General features: G+C 54.9%; 2 protein-coding genes across 11 annotated transcripts in view; both read left to right on the forward strand.

Moving 5' to 3' along the window:
* LOC139598063 (lysosomal alpha-glucosidase-like) overlaps positions 1–10,008 on the forward strand; it is a 15,902-nt gene extending 5,894 nt beyond the window's left edge. For 4 of the 7 annotated variants that reach the window (XM_071443973.1, XM_071443972.1, XM_071443974.1 and 1 more), the window contains exons 2-20: positions 178–867; positions 1,072–1,217; positions 2,148–2,313; positions 2,782–2,878; positions 3,950–4,069; positions 4,332–4,450; positions 4,560–4,691; positions 5,457–5,567; positions 6,371–6,484; positions 6,643–6,727; positions 7,064–7,181; positions 7,531–7,664; positions 7,749–7,900; positions 8,325–8,473; positions 8,554–8,695; positions 8,884–8,982; positions 9,099–9,263; positions 9,344–9,490; positions 9,692–10,008. In XM_071443973.1, the coding sequence (XP_071300074.1) occupies positions 346–867; positions 1,072–1,217; positions 2,148–2,313; positions 2,782–2,878; positions 3,950–4,069; positions 4,332–4,450; positions 4,560–4,691; positions 5,457–5,567; positions 6,371–6,484; positions 6,643–6,727; positions 7,064–7,181; positions 7,531–7,664; positions 7,749–7,900; positions 8,325–8,473; positions 8,554–8,695; positions 8,884–8,982; positions 9,099–9,263; positions 9,344–9,490; positions 9,692–9,754 (2,781 nt within the window). In that variant the 5' untranslated portion in view covers positions 178–345 and the 3' untranslated portion in view covers positions 9,755–10,008. The remainder of the gene's footprint in view (positions 1–177; positions 868–1,071; positions 1,218–2,147; positions 2,314–2,781; positions 2,879–3,949; positions 4,070–4,331; positions 4,451–4,559; positions 4,692–5,456; positions 5,568–6,370; positions 6,485–6,642; positions 6,728–7,063; positions 7,182–7,530; positions 7,665–7,748; positions 7,901–8,324; positions 8,474–8,553; positions 8,696–8,883; positions 8,983–9,098; positions 9,264–9,343; positions 9,491–9,691) is intronic. The other 3 variants (XM_071443971.1, XM_071443977.1, XM_071443978.1) reach the window with 2 other exon arrangements.
* Positions 10,009–10,141: 133 nt separating this feature from the next.
* The window catches only part of INTS1 (integrator complex subunit 1), a 28,852-nt gene continuing 22,576 nt past the window's right edge, over positions 10,142–16,417 (forward strand). For 3 of the 4 annotated variants that reach the window (XM_071443967.1, XM_071443968.1, XM_071443969.1), the window contains exons 1-12: positions 10,142–10,903; positions 11,000–11,290; positions 11,839–12,035; positions 12,255–12,392; positions 12,987–13,146; positions 13,515–13,620; positions 13,888–14,074; positions 14,204–14,349; positions 14,645–14,786; positions 15,126–15,302; positions 15,553–15,661; positions 16,264–16,384. In XM_071443967.1, the coding sequence (XP_071300068.1) occupies positions 10,846–10,903; positions 11,000–11,290; positions 11,839–12,035; positions 12,255–12,392; positions 12,987–13,146; positions 13,515–13,620; positions 13,888–14,074; positions 14,204–14,349; positions 14,645–14,786; positions 15,126–15,302; positions 15,553–15,661; positions 16,264–16,384 (1,832 nt within the window). In that variant the 5' untranslated portion in view covers positions 10,142–10,845. Of the gene's footprint in view, positions 10,904–10,999; positions 11,291–11,313; positions 11,446–11,838; positions 12,036–12,254; positions 12,393–12,986; positions 13,147–13,514; positions 13,621–13,887; positions 14,075–14,203; positions 14,350–14,644; positions 14,787–15,125; positions 15,303–15,552; positions 15,662–16,263; positions 16,385–16,417 lie in introns of those variants that run through there. The other variant, XM_071443970.1, reaches the window with a different exon arrangement.

A 16,417-nucleotide genomic window follows, 5' to 3' on the forward strand; every position in this document is an offset into this window, starting at 1 on the left:
AGAAATTCCTTGAGGGGCCACTCTGCCACCTCCCAAAAGCAAATGGTGCTTTGGCCTCTTCACAGACAGCAGCAGGCACACTTTGACCCTTGGGACTGGTGGACAGTTGGGTGTCAGTGTCTCCCCACACTTAGCAGGCTCAGTTCCACCTGACCTTGGTAAAGCCTTCCTTTCCAGAGTTTACCAGGTGCATCTTGGCTGAAGGTGCAGATGTGATGCTGCAGGGTGCTGAGGGAGCAGGCTCTGCCCAAACCACAGGCATCAGGAGAGGAGGAAGCTGTCCTTGAGGCCTGGGCAAGCTCTCCCCCTCCGTCTCCTTCACCCCTTCCATCCAGCAGCAGGACAATGAAGTCGTACCAGAGGCTGACAGCAGCACAGCCAGCAGCATGCCGGCTGGAAGAGGAGGGGGCTGCCCCGGTGCCCTCTGGCCATGGGAAGCTGGCCCCGTGGTGGGTGGGCAGTGGGCTGCTGGTGGCCGCCGTTCTGCTGAGCACCATCACTGTCTGGGTGCTGCGGCAAGTGTCGGGGGGCTGGCTGGGACCCACAGCACCCCCAAAATGTCTCGTGGTCCCTGAGAGCCATCGCTTTGACTGCTACCCGGAGCGGCGCGTGGTGGTGACCCAGGAGCTCTGCGAAAGCCGAGGCTGCTGCTTCATCCAGGGTCCCCCGCTGGCAGAGGGCAAGCAGGGGGTGCCCTGGTGCTTCTATCCCCCTGACTTCCCCAGCTACACCCTGGAGAGCCTCAACCAGACAGCGCTGGGCATGGTGGGGCTGCTGGTGCGGAGGGAGAAGGCCTATTACCCCCGGGACATCCAGAAGCTGAGGCTGGATGTGGAGTTTGAGACGGACACACGGCTTCACATCAAGGTGAGCTTCCTGCTGGCTGCCTTCAAGAGCCTGTGACTGTGCTCCTGACCCTTGCACCTGCCATCCTGTAGGTGACCATCCCTTGCTTGGATCAAGTCTGGAATCTGCTGTGCTCCAGGCGTGGCTGTGTGGAGCCAGTGAGCATCTCCAGCACATTGCCCTCCCACTTCGCTGGTCTTAAAGCCCTTTTTCTCCCTTTTGCAGATAACAGATGCAGCCAATCCACGCTATGAGGTTCCCCTTGATGTTCCCCGGGTGATGAAGAGAGCAGAAAACCCCATCTACAGTCTGAACTTCTCCTGGGACCCCTTTGGGGTGCTGCTGCAGCGCAAGGCAACAGGGACAGTGCTGTAAGAACCCACCTCATGCTCATACTGTGCCAGTGGATGGAAGCTTTTCCCACCCTAGGCAGGCTCCAGCATGCTTCCCAGAGGTTTTTCATTAGGAAATCCCTTGCTGTGAGATCTCCAACCAATTATTACTCTTTGTCTTGCATCTTTTGAGCAATGCTGACATGGGGATGTGGCAGCAGGTGGCTTCCTGGCCCTGGGTTGGCCATGGCAGGCCTGTGTGGGATCAGCATCTCTCCAAAAACTTCCCAGTGCTCTGATTCCTCCCAGGGTGCTACAGAAGCCAAACATTGTGTAGATCCCAGCACATCACCAATGAGTGATCTGCTGGCTCAGGAAAAGTGTCAGAGAACAGTTGTGGCTTTGCCCTCTCCCTGCTTTTGGGTTTCCCTGGCTGTCCAAGCTATAGGGACACACACAGCTCCAGGCTTTTTGTGGAAAAGGCCTGTGGGTGACTTTTCTATACAGCTTCTGTTACCTCCACAGCTTTGCCCACACTAAGTTGGTGGTAAGCACCACCATCTGGACATTGTCTGGTCAGGCTGTTTTGGGATCCCATCCTTTCCTCCTCTTTCCCATTTGCTGGTGGCTGTGATCCATTCTGTACTTGGGAGCTGCTTATCAGTGACAGCAGGCTGAGAAACCCCATGGCCATATCACCTCAGTGGTTAATAATAACCTGGGTGGAAACTTCTGCTGTCAAAGGGAAGGCTGTGCTATGCTGGCTTGGACTGTGCCTTGTGTCCAGCCAGACCTGAATTTGTTCCTGGGCCAGGATGTTGGGGGCTGGATGCAGGGTGGGATGTGCTGCTAGGCTTCCCCTTGAAATGCTTTGAGAGGGAAGAGATCAGTTATTGATGGATAAATGGATCCTAATGGGTCCCAGAACCCTCTCTTGACCCTCTCTCTTTCTTGGTGTCACCCTGGCAGGCTAAACACCACCGTGGCACCCTTGATCTTTGCTGACCAGTTTCTCCAGATATCCACATCACTCCCATCCAAGTTCCTCTATGGGCTGGGGGAGCACCGTGGCAGCCTCCTGCACAGCCTGGACTGGAACACCCTCACACTGTGGGCCCGTGATGTCTCTCCCACGGTACATCTGCCCTCTCCCCGTGGGAGTGCAGAGGCTGAGAGCAGGAGTGCCGCTCTCCTGTGCCTGGGAAAGCATGGCAGGGGTGGGCAGCAGCACTGGGAGAGGCTGATGAGCAGGTATGTGCCAGGGAGGATTTCAGAGCAATTGCAAAATGCTCTTGGCGCTCCAAGGGCACTGGGTGTTTCCGCTCCACCCTGCTCCTCGTGCAATGTGTTGTGGTGAGGTAGGAGGTTTCCCCCTCACCCAGCCCAGCTCAGTAGCAGCCCCTGAGCTGGAGGAAGAAGCAGCCTCCCATGGCCCTAAGCTCCAAACCTGTCCTCATTCCTTGCCTTATGCTCCAGAGAAGTGACAGATGCCTGGTGAGGTGGTGGCAGCATGTAGAACTCAGAGTCATTTATTCACCTTCAGTGACATGGGGCTCTCCTGCTTTGCCCTCTTTGCTGTCTTACTGGGCACCTTTCCTTGCAGGAATCATTCAACCTGTATGGTGCTCACCCCTTCTACCTGCTGATGGAGGAGGGTGGAAATGCTCATGGTGTTTTCCTGCTCAACAGCAACGCCATGGGTAGGTGTCCAGGGGACCCCAGGCCAGCTTGTCCATGGTGGAGGACGTGGCAGATTGGGACAGATGGGGGCTGCTGGAGTGGCCAGTTTGGGACCTTGGGGTGAGAGGAAGGCATAAAAAGGAAAGATGTGGTTTGATGGCTCCGTTATTGAGAGCAGCCATCTGTTTCCTGGCTACGGCGAGGCTCTTTAGCAACTGCCGAGCAGTTTAACCACACACCCAGCTGCCGAGCTGCCATCAGCAAGGCAAGTCCCCTGCATGCAGCTCCATGCCCATTCCCCTGCTCCAGCACTGGGGCACAGCCAGGGGTGCCATCTGTCACCCTCACTCTTCCAGCTGTGCTGCCAGCTGTGGCCATGGGATCTGCCTGTGTGTGCCAGCTGATAACACAGCAGCTCCTGCCGTGCCAGGGGCAGCACCAGGACCACCCGTCCCTCCCTGCAGCTGCCTCTTGCAGCCAGCTGGGATGATGCTGCTCACCCCAGGGCTCTGGCAGCTCCAGCTGTGCTCAGCTCTGTGGCTGTGATGCTGCTGAGGAGGAGCTCCTGTGAGATGCAGCCTCCTGAGCTGAGGTGAAAAGGCTGCTCCATGTGAAGAGCCCTTCCCAGGAAAGGCCTGGCTTCCACATGCTTGCTTGTAAAAGCAGCTCTCAATTCACTTAGGAGGGGATTTCAGGGGAGGACATGAAGGAAAGCACTGCACTGAAGTGCTTAGTCTTGGTCCAGAAGCTGGCACAGATTTGAGATTAAAGAGCAGATTTTCAAGATAGCATAAACCCATGATCTCTCTGGGCTGTGATGATTTAAGCTTCCAGACACCCATTTAGCATCTGCTGAGTGCAAGACAGGGATTTCTCTATTCCCCCCTGAGCATTGCCTCTGGTGCTGCCTGGGCCCCATCATAGGGGCTAGGGTCTGGGGGCTGCTCCTCAATTGTCTCTACCTTTTTCTCTTCTCTTCTCTTCTCTTCTCTTCTCTTCTCTTCTCTTCTCTTCTCTTCTCTTCTCTTCTCTTCTCTTCTCTTCTCTTCTCTTCTCTTCTCTTCTTTCCCTTTTTGCCTTCCCACTCAAAGAGGTGGCTCTGCAGCCTGCTCCAGGACTGACCTGGAGGACCATTGGAGGGGTGCTGGATTTTTACATCTTCCTGGGGCCCGATCCCAACATGGTCATCCAGCAGTACCAGCAGGTGATAGGTAAGTGCCCACACCTCAGCACAGCTCTCTGCAGGCACCTCCTTCATGCCCACATCCCTGTCTCACCCCAGCTTCACCACTATCCCCAACCCTCTCAGCTGGGGAGGGATCAGCATCCCCCAGCCATCCCATTCCCAGCCCTTCCAGCACAGTGTGGTCAGTCATCACCTTTTATCCTCCCTCTTCCCTTACCTTCCCATCCTTTTGAGATGCTGCTGTCATCTTGGGAATCTCCATCCATGCTCCCACTGTCCCACTGCAGGTTTCCCAGCCATGCCACCCATCTGGGCTCTTGGCTTCCACCTCTGCCGCTGGGGCTACGGATCCAGCAATGGGACCTGGCAGACTGTGAGAGCCATGAGGAACTACCAGATCCCCCAGGTAAGCCCCAGGCCTGTGGGGCAGGGAGTGCACTCTCCATCACCCATTCCTGAGCCCCATCACCCATTCCAGAGTCTCCATCACCCATTCCTGAGCCTCTTTCCTGCAGGATGGGCAGTGGAATGACATCGATTACATGGATGGGTACCGGGACTTCACCTTGGATTCCCAGAGGTTTTCCTCCCTGCCCTCCCTGGTGGAAGACCTCCACAAACACGGGCAGCGCTACGTTATGATCTTGGTACTCCCCCTCCTCTCCCACTGTGCTGTCTGTGCTGCAGGGATGCCAGACAAGGGCATAATGCATGCTCCTGGTCCCAGCTGGTCATTCCTGGCTCTGGGGATTTTTGTAGGAAGCCAGTTCCCAGTGCTGGTCAGGCACTGTAAACTGTGGCTGGAAATCCCCCTAATGCAGGGACCTTGGAGACACAGCCAGGTTCTTGTGCTGTGCTCCTGTCCTTCTGTGGATATAAGGATGGCCCTGACCCCTGTGAGGGAAGGAATGGAGGAAGTGTGGGTCAGGCAGTTTAACTTGTGGGTGCTCAGCTCAGGTGCCCTCACATCCCCACAAGTGCTGGGATCTTGTGACCTGGCTGTGATGTCCCTTCTTCCCTCTGCAAGGAGTGGGGCCACGGGTTCTGCTTGCTGGAGGCAGTGGGGACCAGCAGGTCCTTGCAGGGGGAAGTTGGATTTCCTCCTCAATGAACTCTCTGTAGTAGCTCTGTCCATGACCTGACATTTCTTGCATAAGAGCAAGAGTTCTTGTATTTGTCCCCCCCTCCCCAAAACACTGTAACGGGTCCTGGGGACTTGCAGAAGTGGCATTTTAGAAAACATGCCTGGAAGTGTTGAACACAAGTTTCTCTTCCCCTTGGGGGGAAACAGCCGCTGTGTGTGGGCTCTGGCTGACCCTGCCTGGGTTCTCTTCTGTGAATCACGCTGGTCTGGCCAGGGTGAGGGGCCATGGGCTGCCTGGAGTGTCACTAACCCTCTGCTCCATCCCCAGGATCCTGGCATCAGCAGCACCAGCCCTCATGGCTCCTACTGGCCTTTTGATGAGGGCTTGAGACGGGGCTTGTTCCTCAACACCACCCAAGGGCAGCCGCTCATCGGGCAGGTGAGGAGCTCCAGGGGGAAATCCCAGCCCAGAGGGTTGTGCAATACCAGGGTTGGGATTTCATCACAACGGAGGGAAAGCCAAGTGGCCGAGGGACTTCTCTGGGATAATTGCCAGAGCCTGGCTCAGCCCTTGTCCTCCTCGTGTGTCACCTCCTGGTGTCTTCACCAGCCCAGGGACCAGCCCGTGCTCAGCAGAGGAGCCTGTGGAAGTCATATGAGCTTCACAGAGTCAGCAGTGCTGCCTAAGGCTGATCATCTGATTTCTCTCCCTTCCTGTTTCTGGGGTGAGGGGAGGTTGTCTGTGATGAGCAGTGTGCCTCGAGACCTGCTCTGCAGCTGTTCCCTCCCACTTTGACCCCTCTGGCTGTTTTCTCCCACCTGCTCTCTCTCTTGCTGTCTCCAAGGAGGAAGCTTTTGATGTAGCCTGAAAACACGGGGGGAAATGGCTAAAATTCCTGGAATGAGGCAAAGCACAGAGAAATCATGGCTTTCCCCTGACATGTTCTTGGTGAGGTGGTATCAGGCCTTATGCAAGTGAGGGCAGAGCAGCTCCATCAGCTGCCACTGCCCATGGCCTGTGGGGACTCCTCAGCACCTGGTACCCCTGGTACCATGGAGTAGGAGGGATGCTGTGTGTGTGTAGCACCCAGGACTCAAAGCATTGGCTGGGTTTATCTTCTGTCTCGTTTCCTGTTTCACCCCCAGCTGAAATTCCTGGCGTGCTGTGGTACCCTGTTCCTCATGGTGGCTCCCCACAAATCACCTGCTTGCTGAACCCATGCATTGGTGGTGTCTCCACAGGTCTGGCCTGGTTTCACTGCCTTTGCAGACTTCTCCAACCCAGACACACACCAGTGGTGGCTGGAGAACCTGCAGCACTTCCATGCCCACGTGCCCTTTGATGGCCTCTGGATCGTAAGTCCCTCCTTGCCCGTGTGTTGCTCCCTGCCAGCAGCTCAGCTCATGCCTGGTGTGTGTCCTGGCAGGACTGTCCCTCAAATGCAGCTTTTATAGGTCTACCACTAATCCCAAAAACACACACCTGAAATTGCAGCACAATTTTCTTTGCTTAGGACATGAATGAGCCATCCAACTTCATGGATGGGTCTGAAGATGGCTGCCCCCCAGGAGAGTTGGATAACCCACCCTACACTCCAGGTGAGGAGGGAGATGAGATACAAGGCTGTGCTCGTAGGTACTGTGTGCTTTGAGATGGCTGCTAACTGAGTGTGGTGAGGAAAACCATTTCTAAGACATTGTGTCTCTTACACCCTGAATGCCTCCATCCCTACCTTCATGTGCCAGTATCCATGTCTAAGCCATGCACACTTGTTAGGGCCATGTCAGGGTGCAGGATGGGGCCATTTGCATCAGCTTTTGGCACTGGTTGGCAGTGACAGCTGGCTGTGGGAGGGCTGACCCAGGGCCAGCAAGTGTGGGGGTCCATATCCCCTGCACCCCTGCTGGGTCCAACTGGGCTCTCCCTCCTGGCAGCCGTGCTGGGCGATTCCCTCTCTGCAAAGACAGTGTGTGCCTCGGCAAAGCAGAAAGTCTCTGTGCACTACAACCTCCACAACCTCTATGGGCTGATGGAAGCCAAAGCCACAGCAAGGTACCTGGGCATCCCACTTCCTGACAGCCTGGGGATGGGCTGGGAAAAAATCCTTCTCAGAGCTGAGCAGGAAAAGGATGGGGATTTGAGTGTGATCTGAAGTGGAGAAGCTCTGACTGCTCACAGCTTCTGGGATGGGAATAACCCAGGAGAAGAGGAGAGCTGACACTGCTCTGGGAGGAATGGGTGAATGAGGCTGGTCCTGCTGGAAGCCTTTGCCATACTGCTGGGACTGGCTCTCCCCCCCTCTGCCAGGGGGCTGGAATTTTCCCTCAGCTGTTGTGGGGTGAGGCAAACCCCTGGCAGGCTGCTCTTACCTTCTGCCCCCAGCTTTGCTGTTGTTTTCCAGCGCCTTGATCCAGATCCGGGGGAAGCGCCCCTTCCTCATCTCCCGCTCCACCTTCCCCAGCCAGGGCCGCTACTCCGGGCACTGGCTGGGTGACAACCGGAGCCAGTGGAAGGACATGCATTACTCAATCCCAGGTGGGTGGCACAGAGCCCCTGCCAGCTCTCTAATGTTTGGAGATGTCTCCAAAACTGTGCCCTGTTAACTGTCCCTGCCCCCAGGGCTGCTGAGCTTCAGCCTCTTTGGCATCCCTCTGGTCGGGGCAGACATCTGCGGCTTCTCGGGCAGCACCTCGGAGGAGCTGTGCACACGCTGGATGCAGCTCGGCGCCTTCTACCCCTTCTCTCGCAACCACAACACCCAGAACGAGAAGGTCCAGGGCAGGGTGCCCAGGGGAGGCATCCTAGGGCTGGGATGTAGGATGGGGGATGCAGGATATGGGGTGTGGAATGTGGGATGCAGGATATGGGATGGGGGATGCAGGAGGTGGGATGTGGAACAGGGGATGCAGGATATGGGATGTGGAATTGGGGATGCAGGATATGGGGTGTGGAATTGGGGATGCAGTGTATGGGATGTGGGATGCAGGATAGGGATGTGGAACTGGGGATGCCGGATATGGGATGTGGGATGGGGGATGCAGGATATGGGGTGTGGAATTGGGGATGCAGGATATGGGGTGTGGAATGCAGGATGCAGGATATGGGGTGTGGAATGTAGGATATGAGATGTGGATGGGGGATGCAGGAGGAGGGGTCAGGGGTGGGACAGCTGCTGAGTGCCCGTGTCTCCCTCAGGCCCAGGACCCAACAGTGTTCAGTCCCGCAGCCAGGACAGCCATGAAGGATGTGCTGCTGACCCGCTATTCCCTCCTGCCCTTCCTCTACACCCTTTTCCACCGTGCCCACCTGCAGGGGGACACCGTGGCCCGGCCCTTGTTCTTTGAGTAAGGCCATCCCCACTGGGAGCTGGGGAGATGCTTGGGCTGAACCAGGGAGACCGAGCAGTGTCTCCATCCCACCGCAGGTTCCCTCGGGATGAGGCCACGTGGGAGCTGGACAGGCAGTTCCTGTGGGGCCAGAGCCTGCTGGTAACCCCAGTGCTGGAGCCTGGGGTGGACTCAGTCATAGGTTATGTCCCCCATGGCACGTGGTATGACTTCTACACGGTGAGGAGCATCACAGCATTTGGCCGGGGGCTGGCTGGTCCCTGCTTGACCCTCTTGGGTCAAGCTGTGGGTGGGAAGCCCTGGCTGAGCCCAGTGTGCCCTAATGGGGGAGGGTTGGGGATGGCTGCCCTGCAGACCCATGCCTGAGCCCTGGTCCCTCACACCCATGTCTCTCACCGCCTGCCCAGGGCTCCTCAGTGAACAGCAGTGGGGAGATGTTGAAGATGTCAGCCCCTCTGGAGCACCTCAACCTGCACATCCGGGAAGGTTCCATCCTGCCCACCCAAGTGAGTGCCCACCCATCACCTCCCTAGGTGCTGCCCACAGTGTGTGTGTCCCCCAGCACCTCAGGTCCTGGAGCCTGTGGTCATGGCCCTACAGAACCCATGTCTTTGAACCCCAGAAACCAGGAACCACCACAGAGGCCACCCGAGGGAGCCCCCTGCGTCTCATCGTGGCCTTGTCCTCACATGCCACTGCCTGGGGTGACCTTTTCTGGGATGATGGCGAGAGCCTGGACACCTTTGAGAAGGGCAACTACTCCTACGTGGTGTTCAATGTCACACAGGTGGAATGTGGTGGGGAGGGCAGGAGTGGAGGGTCCCATGGTACCTGGTGACCTTGAGCTCAAGCTCTCCCCTCCTACAGGACATCTTCACCTCCACCGTCCTCCATGCCAGCACCGAGGCCACCAAGGTCACCATTGGCACACTGAGCATCTTTGGGGTGCAGAAGCCACCCAGCAAGGTCCTCCTGAATGGCCAGGAGAAGCCCTTTTCCTACCTAGACAACCAGGTGGGAAAAGTTCAGAGTGCCCTTTGCTGGGTGCGGGTGCCCATCCTGAGGGTCTCCACCCCTCCTCCTCCAGGTCAGAGTGACCAAAGAGGGGGTGAGGACTCTCTGTGGCTCTCCTGCCATGCCAGGGGTTAGGGGAAAGCATTCTCCATTTCCCTCCTGTCAGGGCTGTACCCCAAAATGTCTCCTCTCCCTCCACAGGTTCTCAACGTGAGTGACCTTGGCATGAGCCTCAGCCAGGGCTTCTCCCTGCAGTGGCTGTGAGCAGGGGGCTGTGGGGTCACCCCCAGGACACCCTGCTGGGAGATGGTTCATGCTCCAGCCCCTGAAGCCGGGATGCTGCCATGGATAGGGCACTGGGCACTGTCACCTGCTGCTGCTCGTCCCCCTCCAGCACAGCTGGGGACAGGGGGTGTGGGATGGGGGCTTGGCTGCTGGGTGCCCCCTGCATGGTCCTGGGTGGGTGGAGGTGTGGGTACCTGCTGTCCCCACTGCAATAAAGGCATGTGGAGAACTTGTCCTGGGAGCATGATGTGGGGACAGAAGGGGTGGCATGGGGGAGAGGGGGTGGGCAGACAGTTTCTGCTGTTTTAATCCTTGACCTCGGTTCTCCTGGCTCCATCACCCTGGTGTCAGCTGCTCAATTTTAGCCCCAGTCCAACCCCCCCACAATTCCTGCCCCACATTCCACCCCTCCAACTTCAACCACTACTTCCCGCTCCCCAATTTCAGCCCCTGACTACATCCTCCAATCCCACCTCCTTGATTCCCTTCTTTCATCCCAGATCCCCTCATCACAGAATCATTTAAGCTGGAAAAGACCTCCAAGATCAAGTCCAGCCGCGAACTAATCACTTTTCCATACACCATGGCACTGAGTGCCACGTCCAGTCATTTCTTGAACACCTCCAGAGGCGGTGACTCCATCACCACCCTGGGCAGCCCATCCCAACATGTAATCCCCCTTTTTGTGAAGAAATTCCTCCTGGTGTCTGACTTAACACCCCCTGGTGCAGCCTGAGACTATGTCCTCTTGTCCTGCTGCTAGCGGCGTGGGAGAAGAGACGGATCGAGCACCAAAGAGCACATTTTTATAAGAAGATATTTACATATTCCACACCTCGCAGCCTCTCTGACCTCGGGCTGCCCGCGATCCCCCGGCGCTGCAGTTCCCCCTCCCGCCCGCCAGACGGCGCTGCCCGGCGGGGCGGGCCGGGCCGGGCGGTGCCGCTCGGCGGCGGTTCCGGTTCCGTGCGGCCGCGGCCGTCGGTCGGTCCCGGCTGCCGATCCCCGGTGTCTGTCTGTCCGTCCCGGCTGTCGCTCGGTCCGTCGCTGGGCCGGTGCTTGGTGGCGCCATGAACCGGCCGAAGGCGGCGGCCGTGCGGCGGCCCAGCGCCGTGCCCAAGCCCTCCGGTGAGTCCCGCAGGGCCGGGCGGGCGCTGTCCCTCGCTGTCCCTCGCTGTCCCTCACTGTCGCTGTCCCTCACTGTCTCCGTGTCTCCCCTCGCAGCGCACCCGCCGCCCGGAGACTTCATCGCGCTGGGCTCCAAGGGGCAGAGCGGCGAGGGCAAGGCCGCCGTGACGCTGCTGAAGCCGGCGCCGCCCGGGCTGCCCTCGGAGCGCAAGCGGGACGCGGCCGCCGCCTTGGCGGGCCCGGCGGGGCTGCCCGGGCTCACCAAGCGCCCCAAGCTCTCCTCCACGCCGCCCCTCAGCGCCCTGGGACGCCTGGCAGAGGCGGCCGTGGCGGAGAAAAGAGCCATCTCGCCCTCCATCAAGGAGCCGTCTGTCATCCCCATCGAAGGTGAGGCCTCGCTGCGCTCCTGCCGTCACACGGAAGCCTCGGGGAAACTTCTCCTTGCTCTGGAGTCTCATCCCAGGAGTCGTTCTGGAAGACCACAATGCAATTATGTGCTGTCCTCGAGGGTTTCCTTCCCTGGATATGGGGCTGGAGTCAAGGTTTTCTCTTCTGTTGGCATTGGGTTGTGTTCATTCTGTCTGACAGCTGTTTAGTAGCCGTATGTGAAATACTCCTTTGAGGAGATCTCAAAGTCTGGATTGTGGTGTTTTATTCACGTACTTCTTTAGCAAACTCTGGGTCTGGATGTTGCCTTTTAAATTGTCATTCTGTTTCTGATGTTGGATACATTTGCAGAGGAGTGTGCTAGCATGGAAAAACAATGAAGGGGCATTGTCAGTTGTGAAACAGAACTTCTAATGGCAATTGAGTAGGGAAAAGCTATTGCAGGGGCTAAAAGTGAGCTGGTCTGTGCTTTGCTGTCCCCTGCAGCACCTCAGGGTGGTCATTTGGCATGAGGGTAAATGCTGATGCCTGTGTGTTGGTGGTTGCAGTCGTCCCCACGGTGCTGCTGGATGAGATTGAGGCAGCAGAGGCAGAAGGCAACGATGACCGTATTGAGGGGGTGCTGTGTGGAGCTGTGAAGCAGCTGAAGATGAACAGAGCCAAACCTGACACCACTCTCTACCTGAGCCTCATGTACCTGGCAAAAATCAAACCCAACATATTTGCCACCGAAGGAGTTATCGAGGTGAGGACTCACAAAGTCACTGACTGATCATTCCTGCCAAACTGTGAGCAGAGTTGCACTTTCTCTGCTCAGGCCAGAGCGTGGTCTGCATGGCTTTGTAAATACCAGAGCTCTGTGGCAAGCTGCTGCAATTTGTATTTCTCTTTCTGCACCTTCTCTGCATGCTTTCTCAATAGATGACTTGTTTATTATTTTATTTTTTGGTGGATGTTATTCCAGGCACTGTGCAGCCTACTCCGAAGAGATGCCTCCATCAATTTCAAAGCCAAAGGGAATAGTCTTGTGTCTGTCTTGGCATGCAACCTTCTCATGGCAGCCTACGAAGAGGATGAGAACTGGCCAGAGATCTTTGTCAAGGTTGGTGAATTGAGGGGATTTCTGCTGACTGAGGCAGTGGTGGGCAGACTGGTTTGGCCAATGTGGATGTGTTGGAGTAGGAGAGCAGCACAGGATTTATTGCAGCTGTAGGGAAGGGGGTGGTTAGTGTCCTCTTATCCACTGTGGGAATGCAGCTGGAGGAGGCAGAAATTGGAGTCTGGACCCATCCTTGTAAAGAAAAATCTCCATGGGTTTCTGGAACGTAGCCTCCATTGCCTTTTGTTGCCTTATTTCTGCTCTTTCCTGAGATATCTTTGAGAGTCTGTATTGATGTTGCAGAGACTCCTTGCTTTCTATTTTGTGTGTAGGGATTAAAATAGCTCATTAACTTAAAAAGGCTGAGTTGACCAGCTTCTATATTTTGGTGGTATAACTTGTTGTAAAATCTCTTTTGAGAAGGTGCCCAGTAGAGCTTGAGATGTGGTGGTGTATATTTTTTCTCTTTTATGATAATCTGGTCTGGTTTTCATACATGCACTGGTTATGTTAGTTTCTATACATTAGAAACTTATAAAAACTCACAAATACTCCTTTGCTTAACCCCATGGAAATGGATTGTGCTCCCTGCTGCAGGTGTACATCGAGGACTCCCTTGGGGAGCGTATCTGGGTGGACAGCCCTCACTGCAAGACATTTGTGGATAACATCCAGACAGCTTTTAACACCAAGATGCCTCCTAAGACCATGCTCTTACATGGAGAAGTTGGACGTAGTGGAGGGGACCTTAGTGCTGGTAAGAAGACGTTTGGGAACCAGGAACAAAGGTTTAGGGAGTGCATGGAGCCTGCAGTGCTTATTGGTTGTGAGAATAGTTTGGTATTAGATGGAGTCACATAGACCAGGTTTTGAGTTTCAGGCTTTGCTTTTCTTCTTTTTGGGGCTCTTTCATGTCCAGGGGATGTTTGAGGGTAGTGAAAAATGGGCTCGTATGGGGTGCAGTGTGAGAGGCTGTGGTCTGCTGAAAGGGTTCCCTGAAAGAAGCTGAACAAACCAGAGCACAAATGATTGATCTCTAGAGAGGAGTTGTGCGCTGTGCCCAGTGATTGATCTGTAGGGAGAGGAGTTCTTTCATGGAGTGTGCTGTGTCCTGGTCTCTCTTAGGGAGTAGCCCACACCCTTCCATGACAGAGGAGGAGGACAGCCAGAGTGAGCTGCTGATTGCAGAGGAGAAAATGAGCCCAGAGCAGGCGGGCCAGCTCATGCCCAGGTACAGTGCCTCTTCCTTTCCTAGCACAGTTGTGTGCAGGTGTGTCTGTAGATGTGTCTGTGCTCACCCACCCTGCAGAGCTGTGGCAGGAAGCTCCTTCTCTGTGCTCCTGTGGCATCTGTTGGGGGATGTCAATAAAGATAAAACTGGTGCCAAGAGAAAAGAGAGGATTTTCTTGGTTTGCGAGTCTTACCACAAACAAGAAAGAGTGCTGATCTCTGGACTGTCCTTTGTGGAAATGAGTAAAGTTCAGTTTGTGTGGCCCAGGTATGAAGATCTTGCAGAGAGTGTGGAGGAATATGTGCTAGACATGCTTCGGGACCAGCTGAACCGGCGGCAGCCCATGGACAACGTCTCCAGGAACCTCCTGCGCCTGCTGACGGCGACCTGTGGCTACAAAGAGGTGCGGCAGATGGCTGTGCAGAGGCTGGAGATGTGGCTGCAGAACCCAAAGGTAAGGAGAGGAGCAGCTGGAGCACAGCCCTGGTCTGCAGTCCAGCCAGGAGGGCTGCATGCTGTACTCCAGTTACGTTTCTGGTCTGTAATGGCGAGTGGCTGGAGTCTTTCTGCTCTTTTTCTGCAGTTGACCAAGCCAGCTCAGGACTTGCTGATGTCAGTGTGTATGAACTGTAACACCCACAGCTCAGAGGACATGGAAGTTATCTCCAACCTGATCAAAATTCGTCTCAAGCCAAAAGTCCTTCTCAACCACTACATGCTGTGTGTCAGGTGAGTGACTGGGTCTGTGACAGGAAGGGAAAGCACTGTGGGAGACATGCCCAGGGACTTGACAGTCTCAATGTCTCTGGTTTTGAATACCAGCTTGGGGCACAGAGTGTCTTGTGCTCATTTAAATGAATTTCATTGTCCTAGAAATCTTTCAGTAGTCCTTTGATATTGTCCTTTGATATGTGCTGTTCCATCCTTTTCACTTTTGTGTGCTAAATACTTCAAGGAGAAATGAAAAGAATATGTCCAGCTGCAATGAAATGTCAGTTCAGGTATCCCTGGTCTTCCCTTGCAGGGAGCTGCTGAATGCACACAGGGATAACCTGGGCACCACCATTAAGTTTGTGATTTTCAATGAACTGTCAAATGCAAGAAATCCCAACAACATGCAGATCCTGTATACTGTGCTTCAGCACAGCTCAGAGCAAGCTCCAAAGGTAGGTGCAGTGTCTTGGATAACTGATGGTAACCCCAGAACCCCACCTGAGAGATTTAGTTGTTTTGAGCCCCAGATGAATCTTTTCAGAGACAGCTGTCTGATCTGTATCATACTATTTTGAAATTATATAATTATTCTTGCTAGGAATAAACATAAATGGGCATTTTCTAACCCCCACATTCTGGGTGATAATGCAGTTTCATGAGAGAAACATTATTACAGCTCCCCAGGGGTATGAAGGACAGGATACCTCCAGCATGGTTTCCTTGTGTCTCTTCATTTTGTGGATGCAGACCCATTACAGTTCACTGAACGTTTTCTCTCTGTGTGGCCCCAGTACCTGGCAATGGTGTTCCAGGACCTGTTGACCACCAAGGACGATTACCTGCGAGCTTCACGGGCTCTGCTGAGAGAGATCATCAAGCAGACAAAGCATGAGATCAACTTCCAGGCCTTCTGCCTGGGTCTCATGCAGGAAAGGAAGGAGGCCCTGTACGCAGAGATGGAATTCAAGGTACCATTCTCCACCCTTGTGCTGCTGGATGTGCCAGTGATGCCCTGAGCTCTTCTGTGTCTGCTTTCCTGGCCATTCTTCCTTTTGCTCTTTGGTGTCTGAGTGAGTCACTGTTTGTGTGTCTCATAGCAGCACTCCCATATCTCATTTTCAAACATCCACGTTCATCATTTTTGATGACAAAACACTTCCAGAAGGCAGCTCTGGTTGTTGCTATTCAACTCTTTTTTTTTTTCTTTTCTATTTTAAGGAGCGGTTTGTCATCCACATAACCGACCTGCTAGCTGTCTCCATGATGCTTGGTATCACAGCCCAGGTGAAGGAGGCTGGAATTGCTTGGGACAAAGGAGAGAAAAAGAGTAAGTAGAAGAACCTAGGTTATCTCTGAGGATGAGCGTTTTAGTGGATATCTGCCCCTGGTGTTGGGAGAACATCAGCTAGGGTTGGGAGCCTGCTGTCATCCTGGGGCTGACAGAGATTGGGGATGTGGCATTTGCATGGCCAGTGCTTCTTGTATCTATGGAAGCAGTGGCTGAGAGGCTGGGGAGAGGGAGCTGTGGGTGGAGGGGCCTCAGGCCTGAAGGGGCAGCTGTAAGGATTAAGGGGCTGGGAAGACAGGCCTTTGGTGTGGCACTGACATGACTGCCCATGTGCCTTCTTCTCACAAAACTCATCCATCTGTGCTTTGTGTTGGGGATTTTGCTGCAGCATGTGTCAGAAAGCAAAGAACACGTTCTGCCAGAGCTAGGGGACTCAAGTCCTTCTCATACACTCCTCTGGTTCTCCTTCTCTAGTGGAACGTGTGGTGCAGGAATTGAAACAAAATGATCTTTAAGGTTCCTTCCAATTCAAACCATTCTGTGATTTACTGTTGATGCCTCAGAGTTCTGGTTACTGTCTTGAAACCACCATGCTTCTGATGAGGCCTGTGTGTGTATTTTGTGCCCTGACTGTTTTTCAGACCTGGAAGTGCTGCGCTCTTTCCAGAACCAGATTGCAGCTATCCAGCGTGATGCTGTCTGGTGGCTGCATACAGTTGTTCCATCTATCAGCAAGCTGGCTCCAAAGGACTATGTGCACTGGTGAGAGTCAGCTGGTCATGTCTGTGCATAACC

Source organism: Agelaius tricolor, unplaced genomic scaffold (genome assembly GCF_023055355.1).
Source record: "Agelaius tricolor isolate 1412-34295 unplaced genomic scaffold, bAgeTri1.0.p SCAF_19, whole genome shotgun sequence".
Classification (NCBI taxonomy): Eukaryota; Metazoa; Chordata; class Aves; order Passeriformes; family Icteridae; genus Agelaius; species Agelaius tricolor.